Source organism: Lipotes vexillifer, unplaced genomic scaffold (assembly GCF_000442215.2).
Source record: "Lipotes vexillifer unplaced genomic scaffold, Lipotes_vexillifer_v1.1 scaffold337, whole genome shotgun sequence".
In the NCBI taxonomy this organism is placed as follows: domain Eukaryota; kingdom Metazoa; phylum Chordata; class Mammalia; order Artiodactyla; family Lipotidae; genus Lipotes; species Lipotes vexillifer.
In genome coordinates, this window is record NW_006799239.1 from 305,566 (window position 1) to 319,577 (window position 14,012).

The 14,012-nt window shown below is 48.5% G+C and overlaps 1 protein-coding gene across 1 annotated transcript in view; it reads left to right on the top strand.

The window, feature by feature from the left end:
- The first annotated feature begins 336 nt into the window (after window positions 1-336).
- Window positions 337-14,012, top strand: part of ZNF674 (zinc finger protein 674) — a 36,162-nt gene continuing 22,486 nt past the window's right edge. Inside the window, exons 1-11 of the mRNA XM_007471525.1 lie at window positions 337-503; window positions 2,593-2,649; window positions 3,189-3,360; window positions 6,086-6,184; window positions 6,551-7,063; window positions 8,259-8,324; window positions 8,990-9,092; window positions 9,334-9,402; window positions 9,997-10,040; window positions 11,560-11,686; window positions 12,005-12,103. Of these exons, the coding sequence (XP_007471587.1) occupies window positions 337-503; window positions 2,593-2,649; window positions 3,189-3,360; window positions 6,086-6,184; window positions 6,551-7,063; window positions 8,259-8,324; window positions 8,990-9,092; window positions 9,334-9,402; window positions 9,997-10,040; window positions 11,560-11,686; window positions 12,005-12,103 (1,516 nt within the window). The remainder of the gene's footprint in view (window positions 504-2,592; window positions 2,650-3,188; window positions 3,361-6,085; window positions 6,185-6,550; window positions 7,064-8,258; window positions 8,325-8,989; window positions 9,093-9,333; window positions 9,403-9,996; window positions 10,041-11,559; window positions 11,687-12,004; window positions 12,104-14,012) is intronic.

Consider the following 14,012-nt stretch of genomic DNA (forward strand, 5'->3'; position numbering starts at 1 on the left):
CGTGTATGCAGAATATAATGGCAGCATAAGGGCAACAGACTTGCCAGTCTTGATCTAGGTTCTCTAGCTTCATTTCCTCTGGCAAAAGATTCCTCTAGGTCAGAATCGGTGACTTAAGAATTCCTCCAACAGGAACACAACTTGGGAAATGTGAGTCTTCATTCATTAGAATTTGCTCATGTTCACTGAGTCTTTACTGAGTGGACTGGTCCCTCAGGAAGGGGAGAAAGTTCTTTCCATTGAAAGGAATGCTCTCAAAGGTGTCATATAAAATAAATCCTGGAATCCATCTCCAAGCTCAGTACCCAGGAGGATGCTCTTTACCCGAATGCCCCCATGACTACAGCCTTGGCCTCTGAGGTCAGGGGCATTTGGGCAGAATCTAGGAATTTCTCCCAACTCTCTGAAGCCTCCTTGGCCCTAACACCTATGAATGTTTTGGGCTTCTCCACTCAGGGCTTTGGAGGCCAGTACTCTGCACTTGAGGATCTGCTGTCTGAGATGTGGGTCTGTGTGTATGTACCTGCATGTCTGTAAGAACATACATGTACAAGTGTGTACAAAGATAGTGGAGAGCACAAATTAGGGCTCACTTGATATCCATAGGGTCCAGGGTCAGGAGAAGAAGACAATTCCATGACACAAACCACTGTTGCTTGCCTCAGCAGTTGATGCTTCAGTTTGCAGAGTGACACTGGAGACATCGGCAGGGATCAACTTCAGTCTGGAAGGAGGAAAAGGGAGACAAATCTTTCAATTTTAATGGGATTTCCAAAGATGTGCCAGGCATTGTCTGTTGGCACTCTGCGACATTCCCATTCCCATCCCCTCTCCTGTACTGCCGGGGCTGGAAGCATTGAGATTACATTTCTCAGACTTGCTTGCCAATGTGACCTCTCTGCGTGAAATTTGGAAGGGAGAAGGGAGTTAGAAACCATACTTTTCCTCTAGCAGGAAGAGTAGGCAAGTATTTTTCAGCAGATGTAAGTTTTGTTTGGTTTTAATTTTATTTAAGTATAGTTGATTTACAATGTTGTATTAATTTCTGCTGTAAGCAGATGTGAGTTTTGCAGCACCTGCTAGACTCCATGCTATGCTAATCACCCAACCACCCTGGGGCCATGGGACACCTGTGCTGTCAGCAATGGTTTTCTGCAGTTTTTTGACCTCTGGGTCTCAGAAAAAACTTCCTGACTTTCTGTACCATGGTGATCCTGAAAGCTAGTGGTGGCTCCTGACCTGTGCTCCTCCATTCTCTTTCTCACTTCCAGGAATGATGACAACTAGAGTGCCCTGGAAGCCATGTTGAAGAGGGCAGAGATGCCAACAGCCTCAATCTATATGGAGGAACACCACCGGTCAATATGGACTACCCATGGTTGATTCTTATGTGAGCAAGAAAGGTTGTGTCTGAGCCATTATATTTTCCATCTAATTATTCCAGTAGTTTGGCTTACCCAGACTAAAACAAGAGTAGTAGCATGTATCTAGTTACTGGTAGTCCCTGGGGTTTGTAGACAGGGGTGTGCTTAAAAATAGTGTCTGACCATCAGAGAGACCTCTGTGGGTCCGTTTTCCCCGGAGGGGTGCCTGCATGGGTATGCAGACCTATGAGGAGAGCTATTGGGTTTGGCCCAAAAGTTTGTTCGGGTTTTTCTGTAACACCTTATGGGAAAACCCAAACAAACTTTTTGGCCAACGCAATATTTTGACCTTTTGACCTGGGCTCAGTACAGCTGGGTCCTCTTGGGCAGCTGAGACCTGTGTTCAGTACAACATGGAGACAAGGAGGCCTGGAATGGAGATCACCCTGGTGGTTCTTATAAAGTCTTAAATAACCCATCATTGAACAATGCCCATTCCTTTACTATTCTCTTCCCCCAGAAGCTCCTGTGCAACAGAGGGAGGGAAGGAGGAGAGGGGCACATTGCCTGGGGAGTCAAGTGGAATAGGTCCCAGTCTCAGCCTGTTAACAACTCCCTGAAGCATCCTCTCCCTCCACGGGCCTCAGAGTCTTCAACGCCAAAAGGGAATTAGTGAGGGGTCTCACTAGTGAGATCAGAGAGCACCCCAATCCTACTCCCTCATCACTGTGTCTCCGTGTGTGTGTGTGTGTGTGTGTGTGTGTGTGTGTGTGTTCCAAGCAGAAGTAATAGCTGCTAAACCAGAGGGTCCGTAAAACCTTATTTGGACTCAAAGTGTGTTCTGAGGACCAGCATATTGGCACCACCTGGGAGCTTGTTAGAAATGCAGACACTCAGGGCCCCCAACAGAACTACTGAATCAGAAGCTACAATTTAACAAGATCCCTAGGGGAACCCTATGTAAATTCAAGTCTAAGATGTACCGCTCCAGAGGACAGGGGGAAAAGACAAATCACCTTGAAAAATGAATGGGATCTGGAGTCAGGACACCTAAATTCTAGTTTGAGTTCTGCCACTTACTTGCTCCACAAAATTCACCAAGACATGTAACCATCCAGATCCTTTTCTTAAATGAGGATGTGCTCATGACTACTGAATGGTATAGAAGTCAAGGGTATGCATTCTGGAGCCAAACTGCCTAATCTTAACTCTTTATTTCATTTACTAGCTGTGAAGAGTTGGATAACTCACTTAGACATCTGTATGCAGTCTCCCGATCTGGAAGGTATGGTATAATAATAGTGAGGGATTCTACTAATAATTTTAAATTATAAATGAATATAAATAACATAGCACAGTGCCTGGTAGAGTCGAAGTCCACAGTACATATTATTATACTCTGGCTTATTACAACATCCTTCAATAACAGAGAGACCTTGAAAGTAGAATCGTCATCAGCTAGCTGAAGTCTTCCTCCTTTGGGGTTTACTGTGGTACACACACTTCTCAACTAACAGACACAGTCATCCAAAGACTGAAGCTTTAAACTCTGTGCCACCTGACAGTCATGTGATTGGCTTCATGCCACCATTTTGGAGCCATCAACCAGTTCCCTGGGGTGGATTCCCATTTTGTCTATTCCAACCCCATTCACTCTGCACACTCTCCTGCCTGTGGGAAATCTGCAGAGGCAGTGGCACACACAGCGATGCAGTGCAGCAGGAGATGAACACTTGCAACTGGCCTTCCCTTTCCTACAGGAACTCACGCAGTTCAAAGAGCAGAACGTCATCAAGACATTGCTTGATGGACCTGTCACCTCAGTCACTGCAGGGAAGACTTCCAGAAAGAGGAAGGTACCAGGGACCCTCAGCAGAACCCTGCACCACAGCAAGAAAGCAAGCTCCCTCAGCTGCTGCCCACTGCAAGTACTCAGGACCTCTGCTCCTCGGAGGCGGGAAAATCACAGCAGTGCCCTCCGGCTGCTGCTCCTCAGGTCTGCAACCTCCGCACAAAAACCAAGCAAGTGTACTGCTCGGGGCGGAGTCACACCGTGTTCATGAGGTCCACCCACTGGGATGGTTGAAACAAACCAACCTCAGAATCTACAGCAACAGTATGTTCGGGTTCCCCAGGACCACCCTCAGGCTTGAAGATTCCCTAGGACTCGGAACTCAGAAAAGCTGTTAGTTCTTTTCAGAGTCTGTGAGTCCTGCTGAGCTGTTATATACAGAATTATTATTATTTTTAAAAGAAATTATTTATTTATTTATTTATTTATCTGGCTGCACCAGGTCTTAGTTGAGGCATATGGGCTCTTTAGTTGTGGCATGCGGGCTCCAGTTCCCTGACCAGGGATCGAACCCGGGCCCCCTGCATTGGGAGCATGGAGTCTTAACCACTGGACCACCAGGGAAGTCCCATACACATAGTTAGGATTTATGACAGTGAAAGTAAAATCAGCAAAGGCAAAAGGTGCAGGGGTGAAGTCCAGGGCAAACCAGTGGTGAGATCCAGTTGTCGTCTCCCAAAGGAGTCACATGGACAATGCTTAATTCTCCCAGAAATGATGTGTGACAACACATGCAAAGTGTTGCCAGTCAGGGAAGCTCACCCATGCCTAGGGGTCCAGAGATTTGACTGGAGGTCAGTCATGCAGGCATGCAGCTTCCATGTCACTCACTTTAGCTACTCGGTCTACAGCCCCCGGATGTCAAACTAACACAGCCGAGGGCCTCAGACATACAAAACAGACCCTCACCATACGTCACACCATTAGCATGAAGCACCTGATCAGATGGAACAGAGGTGCCTGGATTACAGAAATACCCTACTAGGCAGAACACGCCAGGCTCTTTGTGGTGCTCTCCCAGGAGTGGGACAAGGACCAGTCTTCCCGAGACAGGCTTTTCTTGGGAACGTAAGGGCTTGAGTAACCTGGGCCTTCTGGGGTTACACTTTACAATGAATTTTAACTTAATTAGAGGCCTAACTGCCATTTAAAAACATGTTTTCAGGGAATTCCTGGCGGTCCAGTGGTTAGGACTCTGTGCTCTCACCGCCAAGGGCCCAGGTTCACTCCTGGGCCCTGTGCAAAAAAAAAAAAAAAAAAAAAAAAAAAAAAAAAAGACGTTATCAATGGTGACCCTGGGCAAGGTTGGTGGCGAAGGGGAGGGAAGCACACAGTGCAGGAAGGAGCAGCATTGGCACCAGCACGCTCCCTAGTGTTGGGGAGAGGACAGCAGAAACTGCCACGGTAACCAAGCAGGACCCTATAGGCCTTCCCGGGACAGACCCCTCCCATGTTCTCCACCTGCTTCTCATCTGTAGAAAAACTTTAGCCTCCTTGGTCTTCCCCAAGTTTCAAAGAATAATTTAATCAGAGAAGTGAGAAAATGCAGAAACAAAGGAAAACAGTCAAGCAAGACAAAATAATAGTTTAGCCATTAAACAAAGTCAAGGACCTTCAGTTCCTCCCCAAGGGCGATAGCTAATATCCGGAGCCATATCCTGTGAGCTGTTTTGCAGATACTGAAACCCCCATCAGGTGGAAGACCTTAACTGCATGCTGACCACAAGCACTTAGACCCCAGACTGGTTGGAAGCAGAAGGTTGATGAGGTTGACTCCCTAATTACCTCACCAGCAACCAATCAGAAGAATGTCCATGAGCTGATCACACATCCCATAACCTCCTGCCTCACTCTGTCTTTAAAAACCCTTCCCCGAAAGCCATCGGGGAGTTCAGGCCTTTTGAGCCCTAGTTGCCTGGACTCCTTGCTTGGCGCCCTGCAGTACACGCTGTACTTTCCTTCACCACGACCTGGTGTCAGTACATTGGCTTTATGGGATGTGGGTGAGTGGACCCAAGCTTGCTTTGGTAATACCACCACTTACCAGGTGCCTGCCTTAGGACACATTCTGGGCTGGGGGCGCTAGAGATGTTCCTTTAAACAATCCTGACAGCCCGTTGGGATGTGTGGTCTTTAGCTATGACATAGAAGAGGCCCAAAGGGCCGGTAAGTGGTGGAGCCAAGCCTTCTCTTCTATGGATCGCTAGATCCCAACAGCTGGGCGGAGTGTGGGCTGGAAGAACACCTTGGCATGTTTCTTGGTTCCTGGATGCCCAAGTCACACTAGGAAATGCTGGCACGGCATGAGCAACAACTGCACGCCCTTCACCAGCCCCTTCTCTTTCTGACAAAGCACTCATTCCTGCAGAGTCAGGATATGGGGAGCGTCTGACCAGGGCCAATGACCAGGTCTTTCTGCAGCTGGGGGCTTCTCTACTGTCCTCAGGACACTGTCATACTAACTCTATTAACTTTCTCCTGCCTCCTGACAGTGGTGTCAGAAAAACCTATCAGGTCACCTCTCTTCTGGAAATAAATAGGTTAGCATCCCTAAACCTGGCCAACATTTAAGAAGGTACAAAGAATCACAGTGGGGGGGGGGGGCAAGTCCCCAGTCACTTGACTGACAGAAAACAGACTCTTCTCCCGCGACTTCTACACAAGACTGGGACAGAGTCACTTCCCAGGAGACCTCCAGGTTGTAGATCTGGGCAATGATTCATCCAACCAACCTGGGAATATCACACATGCCACCACCTCCTCAGAGGCGAAAGGGAAAGACAGGGAGAAAGCAGTATGTTCAGATGGAAGAGTAAATAAATGTATGTTGGCTTCCATGACTGCTTTTGTCACTTGCTTCTCTCAACAGTGCCTGGCACCTGTTGGCTGTAGCACAGAAGGAATTGGGTGTACTGAGCCCAGACCCTGCCTTGCCCAGCCCAAGGAGTTCTGCTTGGTGACCACGCAGGTACCACAAGCACACGGCACACACTTGGCCTCTTTCCCCAGACCCCGACAGGGAACAGAAAACTTTCCTCAAGGGCACTACAGGACTTTTAGCAGGCCATGTTGCCACTGGCTGGCATCGTCAGAGAAACAGCTCTCCCCCCCCACTTTATGCTGTGCTTTCCAACCGGCAAAGCCCAGATTCTCCAAGGATCCCCAAGGTCCCAGAAACCGGAGTTCCTCGATTTATTTCAGGAGAATCAGGCATCATGGTTTCCTCCTCATTTGTGCATGCTGCCTGCCCTGCAGCCCAACTCCCAGCCCCTCCTCCATGCTGCTTCCCCGACTGAGCCTGAACCCTGCTCTCTGACCCCTGGCCTGAGACCAGAGCCCGGCTCCGACGGCTCCACCCCGCGCCCAAGATGGCCGCGCCCATGTGCCGCCGTGGAGGCAGCAGGCACGACTACCGTTTTCTTATTCTGAGGATCTAAAGAAAGAGGAGAGCGTGGCTTTGGAAGATGGCGGGGCGGGAACTCCCCAGGGAGCACAGCAACAAGGAGGCCCGGCCGCGCGGGAGAACGGACTGGGAGAGCGGGCCTCGGCCTCGGAGGCGGCGGACTCGGATCGCCACGACAGTCCGCGCGGAGCCCGCTCGCCTCCCGCCGCCCGAGACGCCTCCCCAGCCTCTCGTACGACTCGTCGCGGAAAATGCTCGCACGCTCTCGTCGCTCCATCTAACCTCAGAGGCAACCACGTCAGAATCCTTTGTCCCCGAAAGGCGCCGTGTTGCCCATTGGCTGTGTTGCTCCCCCGTCCCCAAAGCCCGCTCCTGCGCGTGCACAGCGCTCGGGCTCCCGGGGCGACGGCGAGCGGAAGTGCCCTGCTTGACCCCGATGGCGGTGTGAGTTGACGCTTGCGGTTGTTATCTGCCCTGAGACCTCGGGTTCCAGGCGGTGGAGTAAGGGGAGGCGGAGTTGGGGATGGGCTGGATGGGGAGGTCGGAGGGGCCTTGGGCAATGAGGTCGCTCCCCTGGGGGCTTGAGTGACAGGGCCGCGGTGGTGAGGAGGGGGGGGGGGCTACGGGGGGCAGCGAGGGATTGGTTCATTGCTTGATTCATTCAGCGACCAAAGTTTACTCAGTGCCTAGTAAATGCCGGGCACCGCTGTGTTTCGCAGTAGTCTGCTCACAATAGCCCTGTGAGTAGGTACTAGGATGCTCTTTGTTTTACAGAGAGAAAGCAAGAACAGAAAGGCTGGGAAACCTAACCAAAGTCACACAGTAAAGTGGAGGGGTCCTTTTTCTTTTTTCGTGTTTTCAGCATAACGCTTATGCCTCTCCAACAGACGCACCCTAAATTTATCACTTTGCTGACTCACTGTCTGTATCTCCCCTGCTAAGAGTATGGCTCCGCAAGATGGGGGAAAGCTGAAGTTTTGTTCACGTAGAACAGTAGAACCCGCAGAACAGTAGAACAGGCACACAGTAGGCCCTGACCTCTTATGAAACGAATAAAAGCGGCAGAGCAGGCGGTCAGTTTCGTTCCAGAGCCCAGACCTTATCGGGCGGTAATTGAGCTCTTACTGAATGTCAATTCTTAAAACTAGAGTGAGGCACTGTGCCTTCTGGTGGCAAGGAAAACTTTGGGGTTTTCCTCAACTTCGCTCCATCATGGAGGTTGCTAATTGCATCGCCTGTGTGGTCATTGCCTTTCCAGGGTCAGGGTTCATAACTGAGCCCACGGCTCAGCAGCTTCAGACACCAGCTGATCTGCCATGGGCTTCCTTAGTTAGACTACAGAAGACCCAGTCTGAGGCCTCAGAAGGAGGTGAGCTCCTCGGGTCAGAGGCAGAGACATGGTCCTGAAGTGATGGTCCCAGCAAAGGTACCTTTGTCTTTGAATCCTTGGGTCCTGGCTCCTTAGAAATAAAATAGCTCCTCTGAAGGGAGCTGGAAGAGGAGCGCCAGCCCAGACCCCAGGGGCAGAGGGGGAAGGCTCACAGGACAGACCCAGATGCTCTGGTTAGAGGGAAGGGGCTCACAGGATAGCAGGTCCTAGAAGGACTGGACCTGCAGTGCCTTCTGTCCCTTCCTTCAGCTGAGAGAGAGCAAGGCTGACTCGGTGACTCAACTTCTAGCCACCATCGAGAGCTGTGTGATGGTGGTCAGTTGAACCCCTATTGGAGGAGAGGGATGAAAGTTACAGACGGATGGAGGGACGCTGCCCTGCTGTAGTGCCTGCAAAGGCAGGATCAGGCTGGAAAGATTGACCAACTGCCTCACGGGACTTTCTCCACTCCTGACACATTTGTGCACACGTCATTATACTTCCCTCTTGTGCCATGGGCTATTTTTGTTTTGTTTGTTTGTTTCTTTGTTTTTGGTTTCTGGCCGCCCCGCGCGGCATGCGGGATCTTAGTTCCCCAAGCAGGGATCGAACCCGCGCCCCCTGCGGTGGAAGCACAGAGTCTTACCCACTGTTCGGCCAGGGAAGTCACCTGGGCTATTTTTGGATTTGAGTCAGTCCCATAGTATAAACAACCCACTTACCTGTAGCAGAAATGTTGAATCTCCTCTACCCTGACTAGATGACCAAAGAGGTGTCTTTGGTTTCTGTGTGTCTGTGACCTTTCAGCGTGGTCTCTAGGTAGGCCGTCACCTAGCTCTGCTGCCTCTCATTTTGATGCTAGTAACTGGGTCTGGGAAGTGACTCATCAAGCTGCATCTTGCTGAACCCTGTTGTCCTGATCCTAAGGCAGGGATTGCTACAGTAGCAATGGTTAACAAAAGCTCCTTGCTGAAACTGTGTTTTGAACACCGCCAAATAAGGAAGAGCATGGCGATCAAATGGACATAATGGGAAATAAGGAAGTATTGGGGCGGGAACAGGGTGGTGGTGGCCCACTGAAGGGCCGAAGGAGACTGGCACAAGGTCAGTGGTTTCCAGCTCCACGTGGAACTGACCAATGCCTGGCCCTTAACCTCCCTCTACCCCCCGCCTCTCCTCCCTCCTCGCCCCTCCCTTCTGCCCTGCACTCAGCTCTGGTTTGTCTCCTTCCTCCAAACCACAGCAAGCTGTCCCTGTCCTCCAGACTTTGCTCAGGGTCTATCACCTCCAGGGCTCAGTGTGATAATAGGTGATTTGTAATAATTTCCCCTTTCTATTTTACTAGTAAATGATATTGTGAAAAATGAAAAAATGCAAGTAAATAAAAGAGGAAAGGTGGAATTACCACTGGAAGGTAAGCAGTGTCAACGTTTTCATAAATGCTCTTCTGGACTGCTCTTCCTCAATAAATACATATTGCTTAACAAAGGAGATCACACTGCACTTGCTTTCTGGTAACCTACTTTTAAATATGTTAAGAAATGAGAACAGGATTGCATTGCATTTTTAAAGCCCATGTGGTATTTCCCATGCTGTGTGTCTAATTTTTGATCTGAGTCCCCTTTGCTGGAGGTTTAGTTGCTTCCAAATTGTTGAATGGTGGAAACACCTACAGTTAACATCCTTGTAGCCTGTGCTTATTTATGATTGCCTTTTTATGATAAATTTCCGGGCATAGAATTCCTGAGAGAAAGGACATGTCAGATTGTTAATGGCTTCTGAGGAGATGTCTTTAAACACAAGTCATAAATCTGTCCAGGAAGAGAAAATAAATTCCCGTGGAAAACACACAGGATCTTAGCCGTGTCCCAGGGGAACAGGCTGGAGCTACCAGGCCACGTGTCCAGATCATCCCCGCTGTGGGGCAAGAGTGATTGTTATTAAGCTGGTGCTGGTGGTCTCATGGCTGTATGCACTGATCTCGACCCTCCTGATTCTGCCTTCGTAGATCTCCATCCTTTGTCAGGGCAGAGCCAGATGGCCGTGTCCCAGGTGAGTTCCTAATTTACCCCCTACTTTGTTTCCAGTGAATTTGAGGCAGCAATTAAGAAATTACATTGCAGCCTTGAAAAATCTGTTAGTCTCCTCGGCTCTGGCTGTTTTCTGTTCAACCTGTCATTCACCTCAGATTCTCCAATCCTTCCCCTCCTCACCAAAAGAAAAGAGAAAAGAAAAAGGAATAAGATAAGATAGAAAGGAAAAGACTTTTAAAATCTACTTCTTACTCTTGGAACTGCTCTTCTTTTTTTTCTTTTCCTTCTCAGAGAAGATTGTTTAAATACATAGACTCATCTTGCTTTTTCTATTTCTTCACTTTCAGTTCACTTTTTGCTTTTTCATTATGTTTGAAATAATGAAAGTAAATCTATGTCTCATGTTCCAATATGCATAAAAACAGTATCCAAAAGATCCCTACTTCTTCTCTCCCCAGTACCTCATCTTCCTCACAGATGCCCACTGTTAACAATTTGGTGGTAAGGTGCTGTAGATGCATTTACATCAATTTAACTAAAAATAGACATATATGTAACATGTGTTTTTGCACAAGTGCCATCACACTCCCATACCCATCTTGCTTTTCCCACCTGATTATATTCTGGGTTTTGTTCCTCATCAGTACATAAAGATTATTTCAGTTCCTATTTCGTGGTGTAGAAGTATCATTTAACTATTTCTCTACGAATGGATACTTAGATTTTTAATTTTCTTTTTCTATTATATACAGTGCCTCATGAACAACTTTCTAAGTATCTCTTGGCCCATTAGTACAGGTATTTATGGAGAATACACCTGGAAGTAGGATTTTTGAATCAAAGGTGTTCACACTTTAAATTTACTCTTCCAAATCCTGGACTAATTGCTGCTTTCACAAAATTTTAAAGACCAGATAATTTCTGTGTTCAACTTTTCCAGGCTGTCAAAAGGTGAAAAGGAATCCAGTACATGTTATGATGCCAGTTAACTTAAATTCAAGGAAGATACTACAAAAAAGCAAAAAGTGAAAGACCACTTTCACTTAAGAATATGGATGCCAACATTCTAAAACATGTTCTGAATAGAGCATTAATAAATTGAATTGAGTATTTTAAAAAGTACTCTGTGCATATGGTAAAAAATTCAAACAAAACTTTGTTCATTAAAAGGTGAAAAATAATTTTCCCTCTCACCCTGTCTTTGTGTCTCCTTCATTTTTCATGCATTCTTCCGAAAATCATGTGTGCCTATTTATATATCTTGATATGAATCCCTTTTTCTCTTTCTTTTCTTCTTTTCGCATATTACAGCACATTCTAGTCCTTTTCATGATCATTCCATTTCACTGCTCAACCCCAGGTTTTCTCACCTCTGACCTCTTGACCTTTAGGCAAGATAATGCTGTGTTGTGGAGGGCTGCCATGTGCACTGGAGGATATTTAGCAACATCGATGGCCTCTACCCTCTAGATGCCAGTGCCCCCCCCCACTGCCCCCCTTGTTTTGACAGTGGGCTAAGGAGGAGTGTGCTGTTGCAGGGAACCTTGACCTTCAGGGACGTGTTTGTGGACTTCAACCTGGAGGAGTGGCAGCAGCTGGACGCCACTCAGAAGAACCTCTGCAGGGATGTCATGCTGGAGAACTACAGCCACCTTGTCTCCGTGGGTGAGGGACCCTTCACAGGGTGACTGGAACGCACCCCCCGGGGCTCCCTCTCTCTCGGCTGCTGCAGCTCAGGGGCATCTGGGCCCTGAATGAATCGGGCCTCAGGCTCACGGTCAAGAATTCATAATGGCGTTTGCACCCTGCACGGGATGCCTGTGCTCTCACTTTCTCTGTGGATGGTCTGCACTGAGGGCCCACTAGCTGGGCTCACGGGGCAGTCACCGAGGCCAGACCATCTCTGCCCTACAAGGATGGGCCTCGGTCCCGGAATGCCTCATGTGTCAATAACAAAGTCCTCTTGTCATTTCCCCTTAACAGGATTCCTCGTGGCCCAACCAGGTAGGATCTTCAGGTTGGGACAAGGAGAAGAGGAGGCCAGGATGGCAGCTGGAGAAAGCCCAACACGGAGGTGTCCAGGTGAGCCCGTGCCGGGCCAGTTGGGCCAGGGCAAGGGGACCTGGTGGATCAGGGAGAGCTTGGCCTCGGGGGCGCGCCCAGGAGTTCTTCTCAGAAACCCCAGACTTGGGGACACAATTCGGGTCTGATGGAACGAGCTGCTGTGATATCCACACGATGCCCCACCTGCTGCCCCTCTGCAGCCCCTTGTTCTGGGGGTTCAGACAGAGGCAGCCACTGCTGTTCTGTAGATCCCGTCTCCACCTTCCAGCATCTGGGTGGCTAGGGAGACGTGCCCAGTCTTGTCTCCTTCCTCCACCCTCTCCTTTCTGGAAGCTGTTGGGACTTTCCTGATCTCTTGGGCATTTGTGTGTTCATCAGAAGACAAGCAGATGGAGGGGTGATGTTTCCTCTTTACTTGGCATACTGTGGACCCTCGAAGTCTGAAACACAGAGTCTTTAACCTCAGGGAAATTATCCTACCTGGTTTACTGGAGTTGGGATGGACAAAAAAGCTTTGCTAGTGACCTTCAGCTCCACCAGGCCAAGTACCACCATGCCCTTGTCTGCCCTCACTTTGTGGTTAAACACTGTCAACTTCACATAGGTTTCTGTTTTCTTCTTTCTCTGAGGCTCTTCCAAATCTGACCTGATTCCACCTGTTGTTAGATTCCTCCTCTTGTCAATACTTCCCTCCCACTCAATTATTTTGTCTTTTGTGTTATCTCTATTTATTAAAAAAATAAATAAACTTGACAGCATATTACTCCCACAATGGCATGCTTCAGTGAGCAGTGTCTCAGTTCTGGACAGAGCTGCTTCTTTCCTTTTCTGTTGTTTCTTTGTTTTTGCTCAGGGCCCCTTATCCAGAAAGTCTTCAGACATTGGTCGTCCTCCTTTTCTCTCCCACTCACAGTGGCCACTCAGTGGCCCCTCAGTGGCCCCTCCCGAAGAAGTCTGTCTGGAGTGCTGTAACTATTCACTGTGGTTCGTGGACCAGCAGCCTGGGCATGGCCCGGCCTCAAAGTAGAAGTGAAGACTCTTGGGAGCCACCTCAGATTGACTGAATCTGAATCTGCTTTTCAACAGCTGTTTAGAGTTTAGTTTCACAGCGGCAGCTATAGTCAGACACGGGCCCAGCTGATCCCAGGTGACTCCCCAGCTGTTTTTCCCAGAGCCCACTCCTGCCTGGCAGATGCACCCTCTCGCTCAGAGCCTCCACAGTTGTGCTGGCATGTGCACCCACCTCCCTGTACCTTCTCCCAGGGACTTTTTGGGCTACAATTCCTTCTTTATTGCCCTGTCAATCCTGTATCTGCTGCCCTGTAGAGATTCATCAGGGTTTCTTGTCTGGTAATGGCATGCCTTATCCTGCTTCCAGTGTTTACAGGAAGGAGGAAGCAAACTCAGAGGCACCTTCCACCCTTTGAGTCACATTTCACTTATATTACAAGCTGTATTGTATTAAAAGTCTCACATGCGCATGTTCAGTCTAAGTCTGCAGAACATTATGGAGTACAAAGTAATCTCGGTGCATTCCCAGTCACACCTCCAAGCACAGCTTGTTTTCAAGGTTTTTGTTTTTAATTCCTCTCATGTGCATCTCCATAGGTCCAGCGTATACCTACACACCTGCATTTCTGAAGCTCTCAGTTTTCTCTCCCCTCTATGAAAAAATAAGGATTTACCTCAATTACACGGCCTTCTGCTCCCCTGTTCTTCTCAATATTTGTTAAATTTTTATTATTTGTTTCTTTGTTAGCTACATTTGTAACTTTAAATAACATAGCTAAACTTCTAGGTCTGCATTCCATTTGGTAACTTTTTTAAAACCTAGCCAAGTGCCTGTGGCTTTTTTCTCTGCCTGGAACACAAAGCCCTAGAGGCGAGAGCCTACATCTTATTCTCATTCATCCAGGCGGGGGGGTGG